The sequence below is a fragment of the Venturia canescens genome, chromosome 4 (genome assembly GCF_019457755.1).
Source record: "Venturia canescens isolate UGA chromosome 4, ASM1945775v1, whole genome shotgun sequence".
NCBI lineage: Eukaryota > Metazoa > Arthropoda > Insecta > Hymenoptera > Ichneumonidae > Venturia > Venturia canescens.
In genome coordinates, this window is record NC_057424.1 from 12833836 (window position 1) to 12853937 (window position 20102).

The following is a 20102-nucleotide window of genomic DNA, read 5'->3' on the forward strand; positions in this document are numbered from 1 at the left end:
GATAAATAGTTGTCCACTACTGGTCCTCTCGAGAGCGAATTCACTATTATTTCCAATTGATTATTTTGTCGAGAAAATGAACCTTTTGTGAAGAAATTCAACGTTAGCCACGATTCTACTATCGTCGTTGATTTTTTTTCCCCATGTTCTTACTCGTGAAGTTGGAGCAATTGGAATTTCAATTGTCATCGCCGTCTAATCGAATATTAACCTGATCATTGAAATTTGGTAAAAAAAATCATCTGAAAAGATGTACGGGCTCGGGAAAATGAATCGGTTGGGTCGAATCATCGAGAAAACTCATAAAAATATTCTCGCTTCATATTTGAAAAATTTTCCAAGCCTTTTTCACCTGTGTTACGATCCGATTGGGACCCACAAAAAAGCTCGCGCCGTCGTTGGATTTTTTCTCGGTCTTTTCCTCGGAATCGTATTCTACGTGGGAATAATTCTCGATCTCGAATTCGATCGTTACACGAGTTTAGCACTTGGCGCGATCGTCATAGTCTTGCTATCGATCGGCTGTGCATCTTCGATTCAGGTGAACAATATTTCATTATGTTTTTTGCTTCATCTCTCGAGATATAAAACAGCTCAGACTTTGTGAAAATAAGCCAAAAGCACGATGCTTTTTTTTCAACGACATTTCCGACCGAACAGTGAAAGAATCATTTCTTTTTTCGTGATTATTTGGAGTCTGAATTTTCAGCAATACCTGTGAACCCTATCGTTGAACGAATCGTTGAATCATTGTTCGGTGATTTCTGAAAGCTTCGGACGCCGCTAAGGATCCTAATATACTCGTAACTTGACGCACGTCTAATGAATAAATCACGTTGAATTGAAAAGTCATGATTCGTTGAACGGAAGATTCGTTTAATCGTACAAAAGGTGTTTCGAGGGGTCCGAAATCGTATTAATTATTAAAAAGTTTAGGAAGCAACCGCGAGAGATCAAAAGAAGCGCGACACGACTCGAAAAAACCGTACGAAACACGCGATTGAATTTTGAAGATTGATAAAAAAATGTTGGGTCATTCGAACCGTATTTAGTTGACATCGCTCGATATTCACCGGGGTACCGCGTGTAATCCGATGCTTTTGATCTCGATACGTTGACCACGCAATCATGAAATCGTGTTAAATGTATAGTCAGCGTCTGCAACAAAGTATCAAAATCTGGATTGCCTCATTAAAATCGCGAATGTCTGATACGAATCGTTAAAAAAAAAAAAAAAGAAGCTGAAGACGAGGCGAAATATTGTGACAGGTGAGATGCGTGTGCCTGTTGATGATTCCGGCGTTTTTCGGGCGTGCAGGACGGAGCGTCCTGAAGGCATTGGTCCTTGGGTACGTTATCGCTGGCCCGATATTTAATCTTTCGTACAACGGCAAAGAAGTCGTGAGAACATTCGCATGTACCTCTCAGCTGACGTACAATCTTACCAAGACTCGTTTCGACCTCATGTTCAAGCCGTTTCAACAGGTGATGAATATTCCTTCTGAGCAAACGAGATGCGTGCGACGAAAAACGTTCAATAATAAACGTCTTTATAGAAGCATCGTTCGAAAAATTGTCAGTTCAAAAAAACTCCAACTTTGCGAGTCGTTCGAATTGCAACGAAATTGTTTTTTTCCTCCACCAACGATGAGTAACAATTGATCAATGACGAAAAGAACTAGTTTATCCAGCGTTCGTTTTCCTGCAGTTAAACGCTTCTCTATTTTCCAACGTCTTTACCATTGACAAGAGTCCTCGTCGAAGATTGTACTCAATTCCAATGGATTGATGAAAATTCATAGAAAAATCATGTTTTCGAACGATATGCATGAATGATTAATACCTACAATGATACTCAATTTTCATGAGACATCCGATGAGATATTTCATTGATTTAAGATTTGTGCTGGAGGCTGAATCATTGTTGAAAAATCATTCAAACGTTTTATTCCTGTACGTTAAATGAACTTGTTCAAAGAAGCAATGTGAAAATCCTTAAAATGTTTGAACAATCGTAACATTCTTTTTCATCGGGCCTGAGTTGAGCTTTTTTCGATAATTTATAAACTAATCGTTTCGAAAGTTTTTAATGGCAGCGTATATACGAGTAGTCCGTTACATATTAATATGCAAATTAGATGAAACATGGTCGTCCTATTGCTTTTAATGAAACGCAATAAAACTTTGAAAAAGTTTCGATTCGATAAGTCGCGCGACGGTAATCCAGAGCAGATCGCGTGCTCGGACCGATACGCGCGTTGCTTATAATTCAACGAGAGATTGGCAAGGTCTACCGGTTCGAGCAGGATCACAGAAAAAAGGAATAAGCAAAAACGGCGAGCACTCTGTCATTGTTATCCCGTCGATCGATAGCGTGCACACCGTTTTTTTTTCATTTTTCAATTGCTAATGCACATATGATTAATACACTCGATATAGGTTGGAAAATTCATTGGAAAATGAGGGAAAAATAAGGATTTGTGATGATTGAAGAGTCAGCAAAACTCCATCTTCCTGCCGTTCTTTCAGGCGTTGTTCGGCATGAAAGCAGACATCAACGAGGTCAAGGACACTCTCACATCCGTCAGAGAGCTTATGAGCCCCATTGTTGAAGAACTCGAAGGTGAAGAGGAAATGAAACGACTCAAAGAGGAAAATGATTACATGGATGAGCTGCTGGACGACACTAAACGAAGCGACGAGATCAGAGCGAAGGAGAAACAGGCCGAAGAGAGTGCCACTGCCGAAAGTCAAATTTATGAGGCTAAATATCGTGCCAAAGTCGAAACTAGGTGCGAGGAACAACTGAGCAGAGGCTCGGAAAAGTGCAGGCAAGCCTTTCCACTCGCTTCTTTTTTTAATCAGCATAAAAATCCCTAATTCCCTGAAATCATGATGGCGAAGCTCATGTCCCTCGAGGACAATCCTTTTTTGCTTACGAAAATGAGTAAAATGATTTTTTCGAATTTTTTTTAGCGATCTCAGCAGCTTTGAAAAGAAGGAGATTTCATTCGAATGAATCGGAAAAATTTCCTTTTGAATCACTGAAAGTCAAAAAATGTTTCGAAATTCCTTTCGATCGATGAAAGAAGATTGCTTTTTCACTCGTAAACCCCAAACGCGAATCCCCATTTAGCATCCCCAAAAACAATCCTTCGATGTTAATGATGATTTGTAAATGTGATTTGTGTTGAACTGACATTTGCAGAACCATGTTTGCCGGTGCCCATGAAAAGTGTGCGAACGCGGTGACATTTTTCGTGTCTTGGCTTTTGTGCTGGCCTATGAAACTGACTTTTGTGTGCAACATAGTTCAAGCGTTGGGAGGTTCGAGGATCTGCGATCCTCAGGGAAATATTGACTCCGGACTCGGGGAAGGATATGCGAGTTTGAAAAGTGCATGAAATTTATTCAGCATCGTAAGAGCCAGAATTGGACTCGAATTGAAATTAACGTGGCATTTTCTCTGTCGTCTTTTCAAGAATCGCGAGAGACTCTGAGCAAAAGCCTGAAAGACGCAAAATTACAGTACAAGGTTAAACTTGCACCGTCGATTTTGGATGTTTATGGTCCGAGTGACACCGCGAAAGCGGTTCTCCACGATTTTAACATAAGAAAAGAATTTTTCGACACGGTTATGACTCTCCTGAAGCGTTGCCTCGCTTTCGTATTCGTCAAAATAATCTTCAGCGCCCAGAACTATCACGATTCTTATTTAACCGATATCGACTACGACAACTGTTACGTGACCACTTACTTTCGGAAAATTGATGCGAGAAGAAAAGCCCGCGGCAGCGCGACTTTGCTGCCCCTGAAAAAAGTTGAAATGGCCAAATTCATCGACCCTTATCGTCTCCGCGCCGGAAAACTCGAGAGACCCAATCTTATCGGACAAACCGTAAAACTCATTCTCGAAATGGTCACCGCTACTACTTTCGTCCTGCTCGACAGATTGTTCTTCGAGACTCTTGATTTGGTTAGAAAACACGCCCACATGGAGTACTCTCAGGTATTTCGTTCTCGTAAAACAAGGGATTCTATGATTATTGCTTTTGGCTCTTCTACGATTTGATAAATATGACAATTTACTGAAAGCATCGCGAGAGGAGCCAGAGGCGAGAGTCGCGGCAAAACTACAACGAATAGAAAGAAAAAATAAAAATATTTTATTTTTCTAGCGAGCTCGTTGCAAATATTACAAAATTTTCACTGATTTGACTTTCTCAAGTTCAAAAGTTAAAGAAGAAATTCGAATACCGATGATTCTCCGTTCATGTTCTTATTTGCAAAGTGATGAAAAGTTCACAGAACACAATTCCTCCTTTCAATTGAAGGGGAAAACAGTGGATTAAACTATTTTGTTTCGCTGATTACTAAACGTTCCAATTCGTTTGATAAATCAAATGGAAAGTTCGAAACCGGCGTACTAATTCGAAAACGAACGATTCAGGCTGGCCATCACGATGTCAAGCTGGAGATTCGTGGCACGGGGATGATAGCATCGCTGATAAGGAGTGTGATCAAAGGTTTCAACGTGAAAAAGCGTGTGAAAATGGTGATTTCGAACGAAGCGTGTTTGCCACGGCCAACGGAGCTTCCGAATTACGTTCTCGCCAAGATTTACGTGACGTATATGGGAGTTTGGGGGATGTTATTTCTCGCCTGTTACACCCAACGTTTGCGACGCTGCATCTGCTCGTTTTTTTATAGAAAACGTGAGAAGCGAAGAATTTTGTATCTGTACAACGAAACGTTGCGTCGAAGAATCGGTTTCTTCAGGTTCATGAAAGGTAAAGTGCGAGCCCTCGTTCGAGCGCGTCTCCTCGAACGTAATTTGGATCCTTGGCTCGCTCTTCGACTCAGATCTCCGCAGTTTTGCGGTTGGTTGAAATTCTTCGCTTGTGCAAGAGGACAGTGTTTAATTTGCGGTGAACCCGAGTCCATAAGAGGGGCCAAGTTTCGCGAGTGCACCACTCCGGGTTGCACTTTCATCCATTGTCCCGAATGTTGGCGTGACATTGGCGGAATTTGCCTCGCTTGTGCACAACTCCCAGACAGTGATTCCGAAGATTATGACACTGACGTTCCCGAGCTCTGACTCTGCTCACCGCAACGTCATGTCAGCGTGCAATAATCATTTTGTCCAGCGATCTTTCAATTTCAGTGACTATCGAATCTTCTTTCACTATGTTTTATAACAATAATTGCAAATAAAATAATCGATATTAACGTAAAATTAATTTTCCTCCCTCTTTTCCTTCGATCTTTCAAGGGCTATGAACAGTGTAAACGTTGGAATTTCAGGTGTTTTTTGTTTCTTTTCAAAATAAAAATTGCTTGGATGGATTTACATGAAACCTTGAGCACACCTTTTACATACTCAGAAGTACTGAAAAATTTTTTTTATGGTATGTTTTGTGCAATGGTGCGTTGAAAATGGCACCCCTTGAATCGACGTTGAGCCGTTTTTTGATAACTTTTTTTTTCTTCTTTTATAAACAATTTTCTATTCAGAAAACCTCAAAAATACGTCATGCGATAGTTAATAGCATATATTTTAAGAATCTTTTTGGTTTTTTGTTCCAAGATGTTCCATTTTTGAGATTTGTTATCAACCAATTTTTATTTATAAAATAAACGAAAAATACCTAAAATTCCAACGTTTAAACTGTTCACAGCCCTTAAATTGTAGAAATTTTTGATAAAACAATGTGGTTCGTCGATAAAATCAGACGCGAAATTTTATTTCAGATGAAAATGATTTAGTTCAGAACAGTTTTCCTCCAAGTGGCTTTTCGTGCGCACATTCGTGACTCATTCCTCATTTGGGTGTCACTTTAAAGAAATACTTGCGGTTTCGTGCACATAAAAGTATAATTCAAGGTTTGCAATTTTGTGGAACTCAATTGTCGTGCGTTTTAACGAGCAAATCAATCACAAAGTCTGGGTATATATAAGTCGAAGGGGTAAAAAATTTCTTCAGAAAATAACCGTGAGAGCAGAAAGATGAGTAAAATCTTTTACGTCATTTTTTACGGTGCTCTGACGGGCGCCGTACTTTGCACGTCCGAGGAAAAAATGTACACGACCAAGTACGACAATATCAACATTGACGAAATAATTAAGAGCGAGAGACTGCTGAAGAGCTACGTGGGTTGTTTACTCGAAGAAAATCCTTGCACTCCAGAAGGAAACGAATTGAAAAGTGAGTTTTTAAAATAAGAAAACAAATCAAATGCTCTTCTTTACGAAAAATGAAAAAACTCAAAAGTATGTTTGATTTTGTTTAAATCAAATTCGAAATAATCCACCGAAACACCGTACTTTTTTGCACTTCAAATTTCTAATTTCAACCGAGTTCACACCATTTTTTCCGCACTCACTCGACTCGATTTTCTAAAGCTCGTAGAATTTCACGAATGATTTTTTTTCCATACCGTTTCCGTAAGTTCTTCACACGATCGTTATTTTCTTCGAGTACTCGAAGGATTCATTTTTTCGACCACAATTTGCGCAGAAAATCTACCGGAAGCTTTGACAAACGCGTGCGCCTCGTGCAGCGAAGCACAAAAAACAATTGCCGACAAATTGGCTCATCATCTGATCGACAGCGAGCCAGAAGATTGGTCGCATCTTGAGATCAAATACGACCCTACTGGGAGCTACAAGAAGCTGTATCTCGACAACAAAACCGACACTCCTGCTCCTCCATAAATGGCTCACAGGACCATACGATTTATCTATCCGAACTTCTCACTTCGTTTAACCTCGATTTGCAAAATTAATAGCTCCCGGTAAAGGTGAAATTTGCAACGAAAATCTATCACGAAATTCGGCACTTCTCCGCTCGTACTCGAATGTGTGTAGTGACTTTGTGCACATAATTTTGATCGCTCATTAAAAAAAACTTTTTCCCCCAATCTCCAGATTCGTGGTATTCATTTCAATAGGGTTAATCCCCCACGGAAAGCGAAGCAAAAAATGAGTGCGTCATGAGCGTGGGTTTCCATCGAGCGGCTTATTATTCGGCAGGTTTCAAAAATCGACCTTTTTCTCCGTTTTCTAACGGATCAAATTCCAAGTTCTTCACCAGGCTCCTCCATTTGAGGAGTCTCATGAAAAACATTCGTCAAACGTGGTATTTGCCTTTGATCCGTTTCGGCAAAGAAACTCTATAATTTTTTTCGCTTCGATTCCAACGAATTGTTTTTTTCCACGACCTCAAATAACCGTGAGTCTGTATAAACCCGCTCGTAAAAATGTCCATACCTTTAACCCAAATTTTTTTCAAATGCCTTATTTACGAAAATAACGACCCGAGTTTTGGTAATAGCTTCAAATTCCGCTCGCTGGTTTAGGGTTACCGACAACATTACGTGATCGCTTTTGCCTGAGATATTTCAGCATTCCGGATCACACGAGTTCCACATCTATTTGACGATAAATAGAAAATTTCGAGCGCAACATCCTGCTTCGGTGAGAAAAATTAATGGTCAACGACTGCTCGATAAAACGTTTCGAAACGACCCCAGCATTTATTTTGGCCTGAAAGATATATTTTTTGCAATTTTTCGAAACCTTTCCGCCACTGAGAACAACATTCGCGAGTCTTTTCGAAGCTCCTTTCGACCTCGTCACCAGGTTTACGTTCATAAAAATCGTTTGTACACTTCGGCAGAAATAAAATGGTGATTGGTAAACGAGGAAGAAGACCAATAGAAAGAAAAGCTCCCGCAACTGTTAAGTGTTGACACCAAAATTACATCCGGACGTCGCGATGTCGTTTGGGACAATTCGATTTACGGCTTGGGTGCAGCCATTGTTATTTTTGCGTAGGACATTAAAATCAGACACATATTTAGGGAGAAAACCGCGTGTACGTCGTACACATGCGGAACGAACAAGAGAGTGACAGCGGGAGAGTGAGAGGGTAACGTTACGTGGGTGGCCGCAGGAGATCGAAGAAGCCTCGGACTTCCTAGAATCCTGCGTCGAGGAAAAAAATAAAGAGAGAGAGAGAGAGAGAGAGAAGGGAGAAGGAAAAAAAGGGAAAAGTAGAAAGGGTCAAGAGGGAATATCACGTGTATAGTAATACCAGGATATATTTAACATTCCTTGTGTATATACGTATATTATTTCGATGGAAGGGTCGAAAAAAGCCCCCAAACAGGGCGAGTCAACGAAAATGTGGTAATAAACAAGCTTCCTTTGCATTTCGAATATCCAGCGTGTGTTACAAGCGATTCAAAAGGAAGTTTAGAGAACGCAGCACACGAGTTCTCGAGCTTTTTATTATTTCTCTCTGTTCGCTCATGAAAATACACGTTTTTTCTCCTTTCGTTATCGATATTTATTTCCGGATGATCCGCGGCAGCACCCACGAGCTCTCCGTGGCTATATTATTTACGGGCGATTCGTGCTTCTGGATTTCTCTCATTGCGATAAATCGTAAAACAAAATCTCAGAGTGTCCCACGAATGACGAGAGTCGTGAATTTCTCTAATGTTTTTATATTCTTCTTTTCACGAATTCCGAATAATGCCACTCGTCCTAACATTCCGCGTACCTCCGACATATCAATTCCGCTCCGCGAGCCCACCGCATCATCCTTGCTCCACCGTCATCCTCTCTACGACTCGAATATAAATCTCTATTTATGTCTTACGCATTATTATATCATGCGGTTGCGTGTACACGTTCTCGTGTACCGCGCATTCATTTATTAAGCGTTTGCCGGTAAACGAATGCATAAATACTGCACACAAGGTGTCCCAGAAACGATGCATCGATGCTGGAGCTCCGACGAGGACTCGATTTTCGGGGCTCCAGCCAGGTGATCATTCAAATTTTCAATTCCGAACTACCGAAAAATCGTTTTGACATGAATTTTTTTGTCAAATTGAAAAAAAATCTAAGCACACGGACGATGTCAACTTCAACGCGTTTCTATCGATCTCGGGATGCCCGCTAAAATTCAAAATCGAAAGATTTTACAACACCAATTCGTTCCCGAAAGTGGCGCAGAGCAAATAAACGATTTGAAAAATCTCAAGGATATAGCGATAATCCATCGAAAGGTCATCGTAGAGAAACCTTCACACGAAATCCCATATTTTCCGTATACCGAAGCACACCAAAACAATTTATAAAATACATCATCACGTCGAAAGTTTTCCCCACGAAGTATATAAAAAAACGATTTCACAAACGAAAAACACCGAGTGATCGAAGAGTTATCATAAACATAATATTCCGAGTGAAGAACTCGATCGGCCGCTTGTTCTCGATGGTTTATTAGCTCGAAAAAAGGCCGATTATCGGCTCATTTAATTCAGTTGATCCTCTTAATTGAATTTCATTGAAAAATCTGCGAATTAAATGTAGGTGTGGTTGAAGCGGTGTTCGAGTATTGTGAATACTATCATGGTTATTAAGGTAACGAATTCGAGAGCGAAAGAGAGCGAGAGAAGGGGAAACGAGGAGCGAGGAATAGCAGCGAGCCTTCTCCCTCTCGCGTTCTCTCTCTCGAGGGCGCGCGACTTTGCCTCGTCGTCGGAATATAACGCGTTGGGTGGTCTTGCTTTGCTGTTTATGGGGCACTGCATCTGCTGGCCCGTATAACTCGGCTTCGAACGACGTGTGTGGTCCCCCGACCTCGCTATATATTTGTATTATCTCGATACAGATATATAACTTTCCGCGTTACAGAAATGTAAGTATATACGAGCGTGTGTACGCTCAGTTTGAGAGCACAATTTGCAACATTACGGCGGTCACGTGGTCCGGCTTGCTCCATATTTGATTGGCTAATCACTAATAAGCTTCACCGCCGGAAGGTAGCGGCCTCGCAATCGTATTATCACGCAAGCCAAGACTCAAAATTACATACATCCAAACCTATCGATTAGAAAAATGGGCGCTCTCCAATTGTCGACTGGTAATCGTTGCCCCGAGCCCTTCGACTTGCCCTGTTCTGCTGAAAAACACTCGATCATTACACATTCTTCGATTAACCCATCATTTCTGTTTTCTCCATAGATTAGCTGCCGGAATTTCCGTAAGAGTTCAATTCCTGCCCGAAACTTCAACTTCCAGTGTCCGAAACTTTTAGCCAATCTACTAAACGAAAAAATATTGATTCCCAGGTCAAAGCTGATATTGTTGCCGGAATTGTGGTGAAACGACATTTTTCTCCGTGATCGGATGCACCCGAGGCACTCGTGAATAATCAATTTACAGGAGAATCAGAGCTCGCCTATTTCCTATAATACCGCAAGGATCCCATTATTCTTCGTTCCTCGTGCGTTTTTTCCTCTCTCAGCCGTCTATTATATCCTGTTGGATCTCGCGTGCCAAGCAACTTGTCCATCGAACGAGATATATCGCCTCTTTGCCTCGTTTATCGAATGATCGATGCAGCATTCCCCTCTCTCGTTCTCTCTTCCTTTGTGATATTCTTCGAGCGTTTAGCCTCCTAGTCGACAGCGTGTGCATGTTTAACGGTGAAAATGAATGAGCAGAGCTGAGTAGATACGTGAAAACGTGTGTGTACGTGTACATTTATTTACGAAGAATATAACGACGTTGTTGCGGAGTCGAGTATCCCTCGTATCGTTAACTCATGGGACGAGGGTTATTCGTTAAAATAGTCTAATGATCCTTGCTGGTAAAATAGAGAAAGATCGTTCCTCAAGAATGGGCCGCAGCTTCGATTTTTGTGCGCTCATTTTTTCCGTCTTTCTCCCATTGGATCGAGGCTTAAATGTTTCCACAATTTCACGCTTCGTTTCCCTCGTTCGCGAGTTTAGCTGACCTGGCAATATTGACGGACTGGCGAACATCATCATCGACGGTCAGCCTGCGACGTCGGATCGTTACGTGCATATACTTTTGTGCCTGCTTCGTGCGCGAGTGTCTACATAAGAATGGAGAATTATAACGGAGAAAAAGGAAGCAAGTAGCCTGCATTATTCTCCAGTCAGAGTCAACGAGACTGCGGGCTCAATTCATACAAAGCTCGTATACACCGCGTGGGTCAAAAGTCCTCGTCGCAACGCCCAGCCGTCAGTGAGATCGCGTAATTCCAGAGGAAAAAGGTTTTCACGTATTTTTTGTACGGGCCCACCGGTTATGAGAATCAGACGGGAAAAGGATCGCTCAATGGCGGGCGCGATGATCCGGTACGTGCATCAAACGCGGAAGCGTGGCGAATTACCGTGCTTATATTTCTATCTCATCAAAATATGCCTCGCGCGCCGGATGGTGTGCGTCGGTGAGAAAAGCTGCGAAGGACTTTTTTCTTCAGAATCACGAGCAAACTGCTTGGCTCGTTTTAGGCATGACTTTCGGGGCACTCTGTACAATTTCTATGGCAAAAAATTCTTCTCCATAATCGATCCGGTCCTTGGTTTACCAAGAAAGAAGCAGTTCCGCCGGTGCATATGCTCCCCTATTTAAGTTCGTTGCTCATTCAGTTTCTCTTCTCCCAAAGATCGATCGGATAACGTACGATCGCTGGACTCAATTATGCCCCATTATTCCAACGTAGCCTGCTCTCTGTTAGCGACTCGATTACTCAACATAGTTACCGCCATCCTTCTGAACAGGAAACGAGCTTCGATCTTGTCTCACTCCCTTCATTTTTGTCTCGTTTCTTCGTCTCAGCATCCCAAACATCGAAAAAATTACATTTCCTTCAGTTTTGTACAGTTTCATTTATTTATCTTCTGGAAATACGCGACTTGCACTATTTCAAGCTACCCGCGTCAACCAGACGCAGCGATGCGATTATTTTTAGAAGGACGAACATCCGCTACAATATTTTTACGACCTGCTGCGCGAAGATCATTTCTGCTACGGACCCCCATTCTTGCAATTATTAAAATTATGTGCAACTTATTTGTTGAGATTTATTCATTTTTAATATTATGCATAGCGGTTCAAATACTTTCATAGTAAAATCGTCAAGCAAAATGTAACAGCCATTTTCTATTTACATGCGTACTCATATCTTTATTTTAAACCAGCTGGTTCATGATTTTCATTCCCAAGTCATTTTCACCGGTAACGAGGTTTTCTCAAGACATCATCGATATGAATGAAGACTCGGAGAATCGAACTGTCAAAATTGATTGCCCGCGCACGAGAGACGTTGGAAATAATGTTTCTAATTAATCAGCCGGACGTCATTACATATACGCCGTATTGGAAATATGAGTTTATAGAGTCGCGGGTTTTAGTGATTGAGAAAAATTATTCTTTTTAAAAAAACGAGGCCTCTCTTGTCACTGAGCCTGCTGTTCGTGGGATTCTTGGTGGGAGATCGTGTTTGATTTTTGCCGACATGAGTTCCAAAGAAGTAAAGACTAACCATCAATTTATATCCAATGGACGAATAATGATATACAGAGAATCATCAAGTGAGGCAAGTGTTTGTGAAAAGTTATTTGAACTTTGTAAAAATTTGACGGGGCGCGCAGGTAAATGGAGAAAAATTCAAGATCACCGTCGCATTAGCTCCTCATTTTTGTCGTCGGCTCGCCAATCGTTTTAACGTCTACAAACACAACGCGATGGCGACATCTGGTCGAGTGTCTCTCTCTCTCTCTCTCTTTTATTTGGGGCTCTTTTTCCCCTGCTCATATCCTACGAGTGATAAACACGGAGCGAAACGATCGAGAGTGAAAAATGCAGTCCTGCATGTGCACTCGAGTGCACACAAGACGAATGGTCAGATACGCCGAAAGCTGGCGAAGAAAAGGTCATCCGGAGGATGAAATTTGAAGGCTGATTTACCAGAGTTGAGACCTTACGTAGCGCAGCGACTGATGCATACATTTTAATGCGTATGGTCGTCGTTACGTTACTCGGCTGGGGGACGAACGTTGATCGATCGATCGCATACGATCCCCGGCGACGGCGACAACGACGAGGACGACGGAGACGATCCTGATGGCGGTCCCGCGAGGTTGTGAACGGACGGCGGACTCTTCGAGGATAAGATATCTTTCCCGAGTTTAACTCTCCTTCTCGTGCGCATTTCACTCTTTCACGCTCGTATTCCCCCATACGTTAAGGCGCCCTTCGTGCGTCCTGTGAACAAGCGGCATGGGTTTCCTTCCTTCGCGTGATTATACGTACGTGCTCACCTAACTTCACTCTCCGCGTCATCGTTTTTCTCTCCTGCGTTTGACCACACACGTCGCCATCGAGATATCGACAAAAGAGGGAGAGAGAAAAGCATCTTCTATCGCTCCTTCTATAAACACTCCGTAACACAATGATTAAGGATTTCGTATCGTCGGCCGCTGGGACTTCGTTTTTTTTCGCGCACTCACACGCGTCTCGTTATTGACAAAAATAGATCGCCCGAGTTTGAGTCACAAAGGCAATAGTTTCCGCAACAAAAATCGGTGAATCGATCTTCAACGGATTCCTAGCACTTCCAAGCCGCTTGCCGACAAAGCATCCTCTGGATCCACGCTACGATTATATCGGGAGGATAATTTTTGGTTTCAATTAAGAAAAAAAAAAAAAAAAGGAAGGTCCGTGCGGAAAAACGTGTGATCGAAGTATTGTTCGGTTGAGAAGCGAACGACCGGGAGAAAAATGTGCTTTCTGAGAAAAGCGAGAAAAGGCAATCGAGCGTAATAATTGAGCTAAGAGCGCCGATTTCAAGATAAATACACGCAATAAAAGGAGGAGAAAAAAAAAGGAAATTTCGGGTCGTATGCCATCGCTGTTACAGAGGAGCAGAAGAGGACATGTGATATCGAGGAAAGGATCACAAGAGCACCTCGCGATTTACTCGCAGAGAGATGCGAAGGCGAGAGCAACCGCGCGGGGAGAGGGAGAGAGAAAGATACATACACAGAGAGGAAAAGAGCGAGTCAGAATGGTGAAGGAAGGGAGAGAGAAGAGCAGAACCAGCAGCCAACATCACCAGACCACCCACGTTGAGGGCGCAAAGGCGATATTTAGCGGAAGGCGAATCTCTGCTGGACCACCCAGCACGTTGTACAGCCTCGCATCTCCCCGTCTCTCTCTTTCCCCTTCAACGACCAATTCCCTCGGCTACTTTATTTCATATTCTCCCTTCTCGCTTTCTCTACTTTCCTTCCTTTTCCTTTTGCACGCTTTAACTTTTTTCCTCCCGCCGTTGCTCTATTACATATTATCCTAACAGAAACTCAATGACGGAGTTCCTCTCAAGCGTGACGCGCACTCTTCACAGATCCGCAATAACTTTCTGTCCCGTGGGCTTTTTTTCCAACGAATTTGCCATTTTCGTTGTTCCATTTACAATGAAAGAAACTTTCAGTGCGAACGGTCTTGAGTCAGAGAAATCTCGATTTTTTTTCACATAATAAACTTTTGTTAGATCGCTGGCTAATCGACGATCGGATTGTTCGCGATGATCCTGAGAGATCGAAATCTCCGAACTGTGGTCAATGATTTTCTGAAATACACAAGAAACGTGCGCTTTCGGTATTGTTGTTTACTGGAAATTGCGCTCGGAAGAAGCAGGACAATTTCTGTCAGGTTGACGTGGTCACCGAAATTTTGGGGGTCGTAAAATAGGCCTGACTGTTAGTGTTATAAGCGCGAACGGTGCCCCATAGAGTCGGGTCTAGACCCATGACGAATTCTCAGCATTGACGAACTCGTTCCGGGGGTAAACAGCGTGTAAACGGTTTTTACGCTCGACAACTAAAAGCACCGAGAGAGTATGTTTGAGAAAAAGGGAGCGAGAACTGCGAAGGGTCCGCGAAGTAACACCCCCCGCCGTTGCTCCTCGTCGCTCTTTCTTTTCTCCTGGACTCTTGGAGCAAAACGGTTTTTGCGTCTATTCCATGACGGATTTGCTCTACGGGAAGTCTCCGGTCGAAACGAAACTTTGTCGTGTCTATGAGAGATTATTTTTTATTTACGGAGAAAAGCCTGAATTCGCTGCTGTTTCGAGCTGCCTAAATTTGTATCTAATATTTCTGTGAATTTTCATGCCCTTCGTACCATTTTCCATACTCTCATATTCTATTGTTAATTTTATTATTCACCAACGATCAATATTTATCATTTTTTTTAATACGAGAAAGTTAGTCGATGCACAGTGAAGGCGTCGACCGCGTTCTCCTTCGCGGTTGGTAAAAAGAAACTTCACGACGAGCCGGATCGAAAGGTTCAGAAAATTCATTGTTGTCCCCTCCACCGGCGAGGACGTTCGCCGAATGAAAGTGGAGCTTGAAAAACCGTCGAAAACCTTACGATCAGAGAGAACGATTATCATAGCAATGTTCCAAAATCCTCGACGAGGAAAAGATCTTGAAAAAACGAAGAGTTCGAGAAAGCGGAGAAAAAAGAAATGAAGACAAGCTCGTAACACGTAATTCCGATGATGGTGAATTGCCGGAGGCGAGATTTGAGGGATGGATTTTTCAGAGTGCGTGCGTTTGCGTGTACCCGAGCCGTCATTATTCCGGGGGAATAACACGTTACCGGGGGCCTTGGACGACGCACCGCGTAACGCACTTTATACCTGTGTATAGATACGTGAATATAATATACATATCAAGATCAAGATCAAGAGACGCACCGGCCGGAGTCTTGACGCCAAGCATTAAAAGAAAATCTTCGAGTTCCAAGACTCAGCGCGATGATCTCGTATGGAAAGAAGCCCGGGCTGTTTTCCGCATCATCTTTTAATTTTGACAAGTTTCCGCAGGCGAAGAGACTTTTTTCTCTTCCGTTTTCCTCGAACGAACTCAATCATTTAACGAAATTGCCGCTGCAAAGTTTCGCTGCTCCCCAGTCACTGCATTCGTCCGGCGATTCGGTCGAAAAGAGCTTTTTTTTCTTTTCATTCTCATTCGACAGATCCAATCTGGAAAGCAACTGTTTATACAAGTCATGAATCAAGCTCGAGCTTTGCCGAGCATCGAACCGCGTCTCTGTGGCGAACAGAAGCTTAGGACACCTCGAACTCTCTCGGCAGCGATAAGATTTTCTTCGTCACTTGGATCATGAGGCCATCGGAAGCTTTTACCGATCGTCCTTCTCTTCGTCTAGAAGAATCTTCTCATTCGACGTAAGAGAGATGAACAGGAATTCAATGATCACAGCTCAGGGGCCGAGGGTTTTCATCTTTCGGCTTCGTTCTCTTTTCGCAAGTCATTTTCCGCGGGGAGGCTTGTTTTACGAGCGAGTTAAATTAATAATTGGAACGTTTTGAACGACAGTCTGGGCGTGCGCGACTCGCACTCGTGACGTTATTCTCAGCCCGTACTTTACAAGCTTCATCTCCATACATGAAATATGTGTATGTTTACTGAATCACTCATGTGTAAAAGTTGCTGCGCGAGGAATAAGTAGAAGAACACGAAGGGTAGCGCGACTTACCAACGGAATTTATTTAAGTTGCGCCTTTGCATCCGCTCAAGGTGAATTCATTGATAATTTATCGTTTGTCACGAGGAAAAAGTGCAGTAAATAATCGTCTCTCGATTCAGCTTTTTTTTGTCTTTCCATCACCGTAGTGACTCACTTTGCCACCGTAACCTGCCGCTCTTTACTCGTTCGCCCCGGCTTGTCTCGCAGCCTGCTCGCATGTGCTCCTCGATACGAGGGCGAAAAATTGCGAGGTACGTACAAGAGCTATTTGCATCGCTCCGGGCTCTTTCGTAGGATGCTATCTTCGCGTTTCTGACGGACACTTCAGACACGCCTCTCTCCGGCTCACTGCAACGTTTCTTTGTGTTTCCTCAATTAATGCATCCCATCGAAGTAATTCTCCCTCTCTCTCTCTCTCTCTCTCGTCCAAACTCCAAAGCGAATTTCACCCTTACAATGTATCACGCATGTAACGACGAATATCGCGCGCGAAGGCTTGAGCAGAGAAGGAGCGACTTTTGAGCGACGGCGCGGCCAATTAACGGTAGGGATTACATTCTATCAAAATTATTTATTTCGCAACGATTCATTCGGCTGCGAGTGCCCTCCGAATATGATATTAGCACGTTTGGTATAAAAGTTAAGTGCTCGCCTCGAATTTTTTGCTTTCGTAAAGAGCCACGTGTGCGCGGTTTGACAAAATAATAGTTTTATTATTTTATAAATATTATCGGTTGAGAACCAACATTTTAATGCAATTTTATTATTAAAAAAACGTTTAAAGAGTTCATTTTGACTAGCGTGGTGCAACAATTGCCGCTGCTGTTGACGTCACGCTGTCACTTTTCTTCACAAATTTTATCGGTTATGAAGTGCGAGAATTCACTGTCCAAAGTAGTATTGCAGTGGAGGAAAATGAAAGAATGAACGATCAACGAGTTACCGCGCGGGATAAAAATGGTCGTTTTTTAAAAACTGTCAAAAAAACACGTGGCGGAGCAAACGAACGACGAAATATGACCGAAAGGTCGAACCGACGTCACGCGTGAACAAATAGTATTGATTTTCAACGGTAAGGTTAAGAAACTAAAATACGCATGTATTCTTGAATATCCACAGAATACAACGATCGATTGATTTTCGCGAAATCTTGGATATAACTAATGAAAAAATTCAATAACTTTTCGTGCGTGCACGACACTTTCGCGTACCGTACCTTAAATGCAGAAAACACGTGCGCGGTGCATCAAGTTCGAGCTTTTCCTCAACTAAACCAACGCCGCCGCCAGCGACTTTGTTATCGATCGATTCCACGTTTTTACGAATGGATGGAGAAAAAGAGGCGAAAAATCATGAAAATCTGCGTGACGGCGGAACTATCGTATACGCAGGCATGCAGTGCTCGTGCGAATTGAGATACCAACCAATCTCCCCTCGTTATCGATACACCTTATCGTACTCGAATTTCCAAGATTATTCGAGCCGCCTCGTTCTCTCGAGTAGAGGAATAATGAATATTTCATATCTATATCGAACACGTTCGATATGCCGGGTGTCTCGGGTTTACGCGCAGGAGTGTGGCCGGACAAGTGTGTATTCGTGAGGCTGCTGGTATACGAGTAAGTGCACGACGCGCGCGACTCTCCCGCTCTCCTTCTCTCTTTCTCTCGTTTGCAAAAGTTGGCCGAGACCACCCAGCTAGTAACCGCGGAAGTTGCGGCCTGCGGGTCGAGACGATGGCGCGCGAGCTCCGAGTTCCTTCCCGCTAAAACTCAACTCTCGCGCAGGGGACGTTATTCGCACGCGCACGCCTTTTATATCCTTCCAATTCCAGTAGCTGCCACTCTCCTTTTATTTATATCTCACATTACTTTTTTATATTTCCGCCAATTTTATAAATACGGCGACTCGAAAAACTGCTTCATTTCTCTCATTCCCGTGGCAATATCCCGTTCGCTCGTCCCGAGAAACTCGAATGCGCCGCTCTCAATTCCATGGGGATTTCATCGAAAACCTTTTGAATATACGTCGCGAGAAATGAATCAGCGAATTCTCACTTTCTTCACACTCGATTCTACAATTCATTCCGGTGTGCCCATATCTCGAAAAAATGCTCCGCATACTCGAGGGCTCGAAAACCGAAATCCCCCATAAACGGAGTCCAAGTTCGTATTCAACTGACGTCGTCCAAACTTCAACGTAATCAGAAGGAACCCCCTCGAAAGAAAATAATAAAATAACCAACGGAAAGTGCACCTCGTTGCGTACATATAAATCCAAAATAAATACGGCTTCTCCCTTCGCAATAATGCCGGGCTCCATGGACCGTGCACGCGTAAGGTAAACTGTGAAGTGGATAGAAGGGAGACACCCGAAGGGGGGAAGGAAGAGAAGCGAGTGAATAAAACGGCAAAAGGTCCCTTTGGTAGCGAGAAACGCGTTGGGTGGTCTCAGCCTCACCGTGGGCGGTCACTCACTAACACCGTTTTGATATTAACCAGTCTCAGTTTCTCTCTCGTTTTCTATATATACATACGTACACAGATGTAACGTACATACGATGCTGAATGCGTGTATACGGCATCGTGCGAGTCCCGAACGATGAACGACTCTCAAATCCTCCATAGCAATCGTCCAATACTTTGAGAAACTATAATCTCTGCGTATACGTATACGAGCGAGTGTACCTGAGTGATTATATACTTGCGAGAGTGCATGCACGGTGTCGTTTATACGTGTACAAATGTGGTGTATATGGGCACAATTTATACGTAAACAGGCAACGAAACGTGCACGGAGTTGCACAAGTTTCAGGACAATTTATCATTTCGGCATGATGCGTTGGGGGAGCGAGTGTACGGGCTTTTTCACGTCGATTGAAACGCACTTTTGAGGTAAATGAGAAAAAAATAAACTGCGGTCCGTCCGATCGGGCCGATGGCAATTAAACAAAATAAATCACCGATAAAATTCCTGCAGGAGCAGCGCGTTTTTTGATCCTCCCCTTTTTTTCCCATTACCTTCGAAATATAATTCAAGAGTCCACCGACAGAAATGATTATCAAAAAGAAAAATAAATTAATGTCTTTTATAGATTCCCTATCGATATATAATACCGACTGTCTACCTGTCCGATTCAAAGCCCCGGCCGAAAATATATATCAGCGTCTCTCTCTCTCTCTCTCTTTGCCCCTCGTCGTTATTTGTCAGCCTCCAAGATTAACGCTAATCAACCAACTATATTAGCGGGAGCAAGAGAAAACGAGAAAGAGCGCCTCGTACCGTGCCAAAGATCGCGAGATGTAGTATTGAAATCCCTAGAATTTTAGTTGGGCGGTATATATCCGACTCTCCGAATCGATTTGTTATGAAGCTAATTTATCACTTTTTCTCGTGAGCTCCGGTGCGTAGCATTTTAATTTGATATTTCGATACGACGTAACCCACGAGTCCGTTCTACTGAAAAGGAATGAAATTCGATTTGGGAATGCGAAATCTATTTTCTCTTCTTCAATCATTTCTTTATGTATTATTTTTTATTAATTCTTCGGTAAAACTCAGAGCATTCGATTCGTATTTATTTTTGTACGCAATTGTTCTTCCCCTTTTATTCGTCAAACATCTCGTTTCATTGGTAATAACTTTGAAGCATTTGCCTCGGGCAAAAAGAGGAAAAAAACGAAATGTCGTCTCCGCACATTTGCTCGGGGCGGCCC

The 20102-nt window shown here is 42.8% G+C and overlaps 2 protein-coding genes across 2 annotated transcripts; both read left to right on the forward strand.

Annotated features, from left to right (window-relative positions):
• The first annotated feature begins 107 nt into the window (after positions 1-107).
• LOC122408662 (protein sneaky-like) lies at positions 108-5236 on the forward strand. The gene is made up of 6 exons (XM_043415574.1): positions 108-541; positions 1270-1485; positions 2530-2831; positions 3209-3396; positions 3483-4009; positions 4451-5236. Exons 1-6 carry the CDS (start codon positions 251-253, stop codon positions 5096-5098), a joined length of 2172 nt encoding a protein of 723 aa, XP_043271509.1. The 5' UTR covers positions 108-250; the 3' UTR covers positions 5099-5236.
• A 726-nt stretch (positions 5237-5962) lies between these two features.
• Positions 5963-6920, forward strand: LOC122408660 (ejaculatory bulb-specific protein 3-like). The gene is made up of 2 exons (XM_043415572.1): positions 5963-6205; positions 6518-6920. The coding sequence occupies exons 1-2, from the start codon at positions 6007-6009 to the stop codon at positions 6712-6714; spliced, it is 396 nt and encodes a 131-aa protein (XP_043271507.1). The 5' UTR covers positions 5963-6006; the 3' UTR covers positions 6715-6920.
• Positions 6921-20102: the final 13182 nt, after the last annotated feature.

Coding starts and splice junctions, on each gene's coding strand:
- LOC122408662 (XM_043415574.1), top strand. CDS start 251: ATGTACGGGCTCGGGAAAATGAATCGGTTGGGTCGAATCATCGAGAAA. Junction 3,397..3,482: donor AGGATATGCGAGTTTGAAAA/GTGCATGAAATT, acceptor CGTCTTTTCAAG/AATCGCGAGAGACTCTGAGC. Junction 4,010..4,450: donor CCCACATGGAGTACTCTCAG/GTATTTCGTTCT, acceptor CGAACGATTCAG/GCTGGCCATCACGATGTCAA.
- LOC122408660 (XM_043415572.1), top strand. CDS start 6,007: ATGAGTAAAATCTTTTACGTCATTTTTTACGGTGCTCTGACGGGCGCC. Junction 6,206..6,517: donor AGAAGGAAACGAATTGAAAA/GTGAGTTTTTAA, acceptor CAATTTGCGCAG/AAAATCTACCGGAAGCTTTG.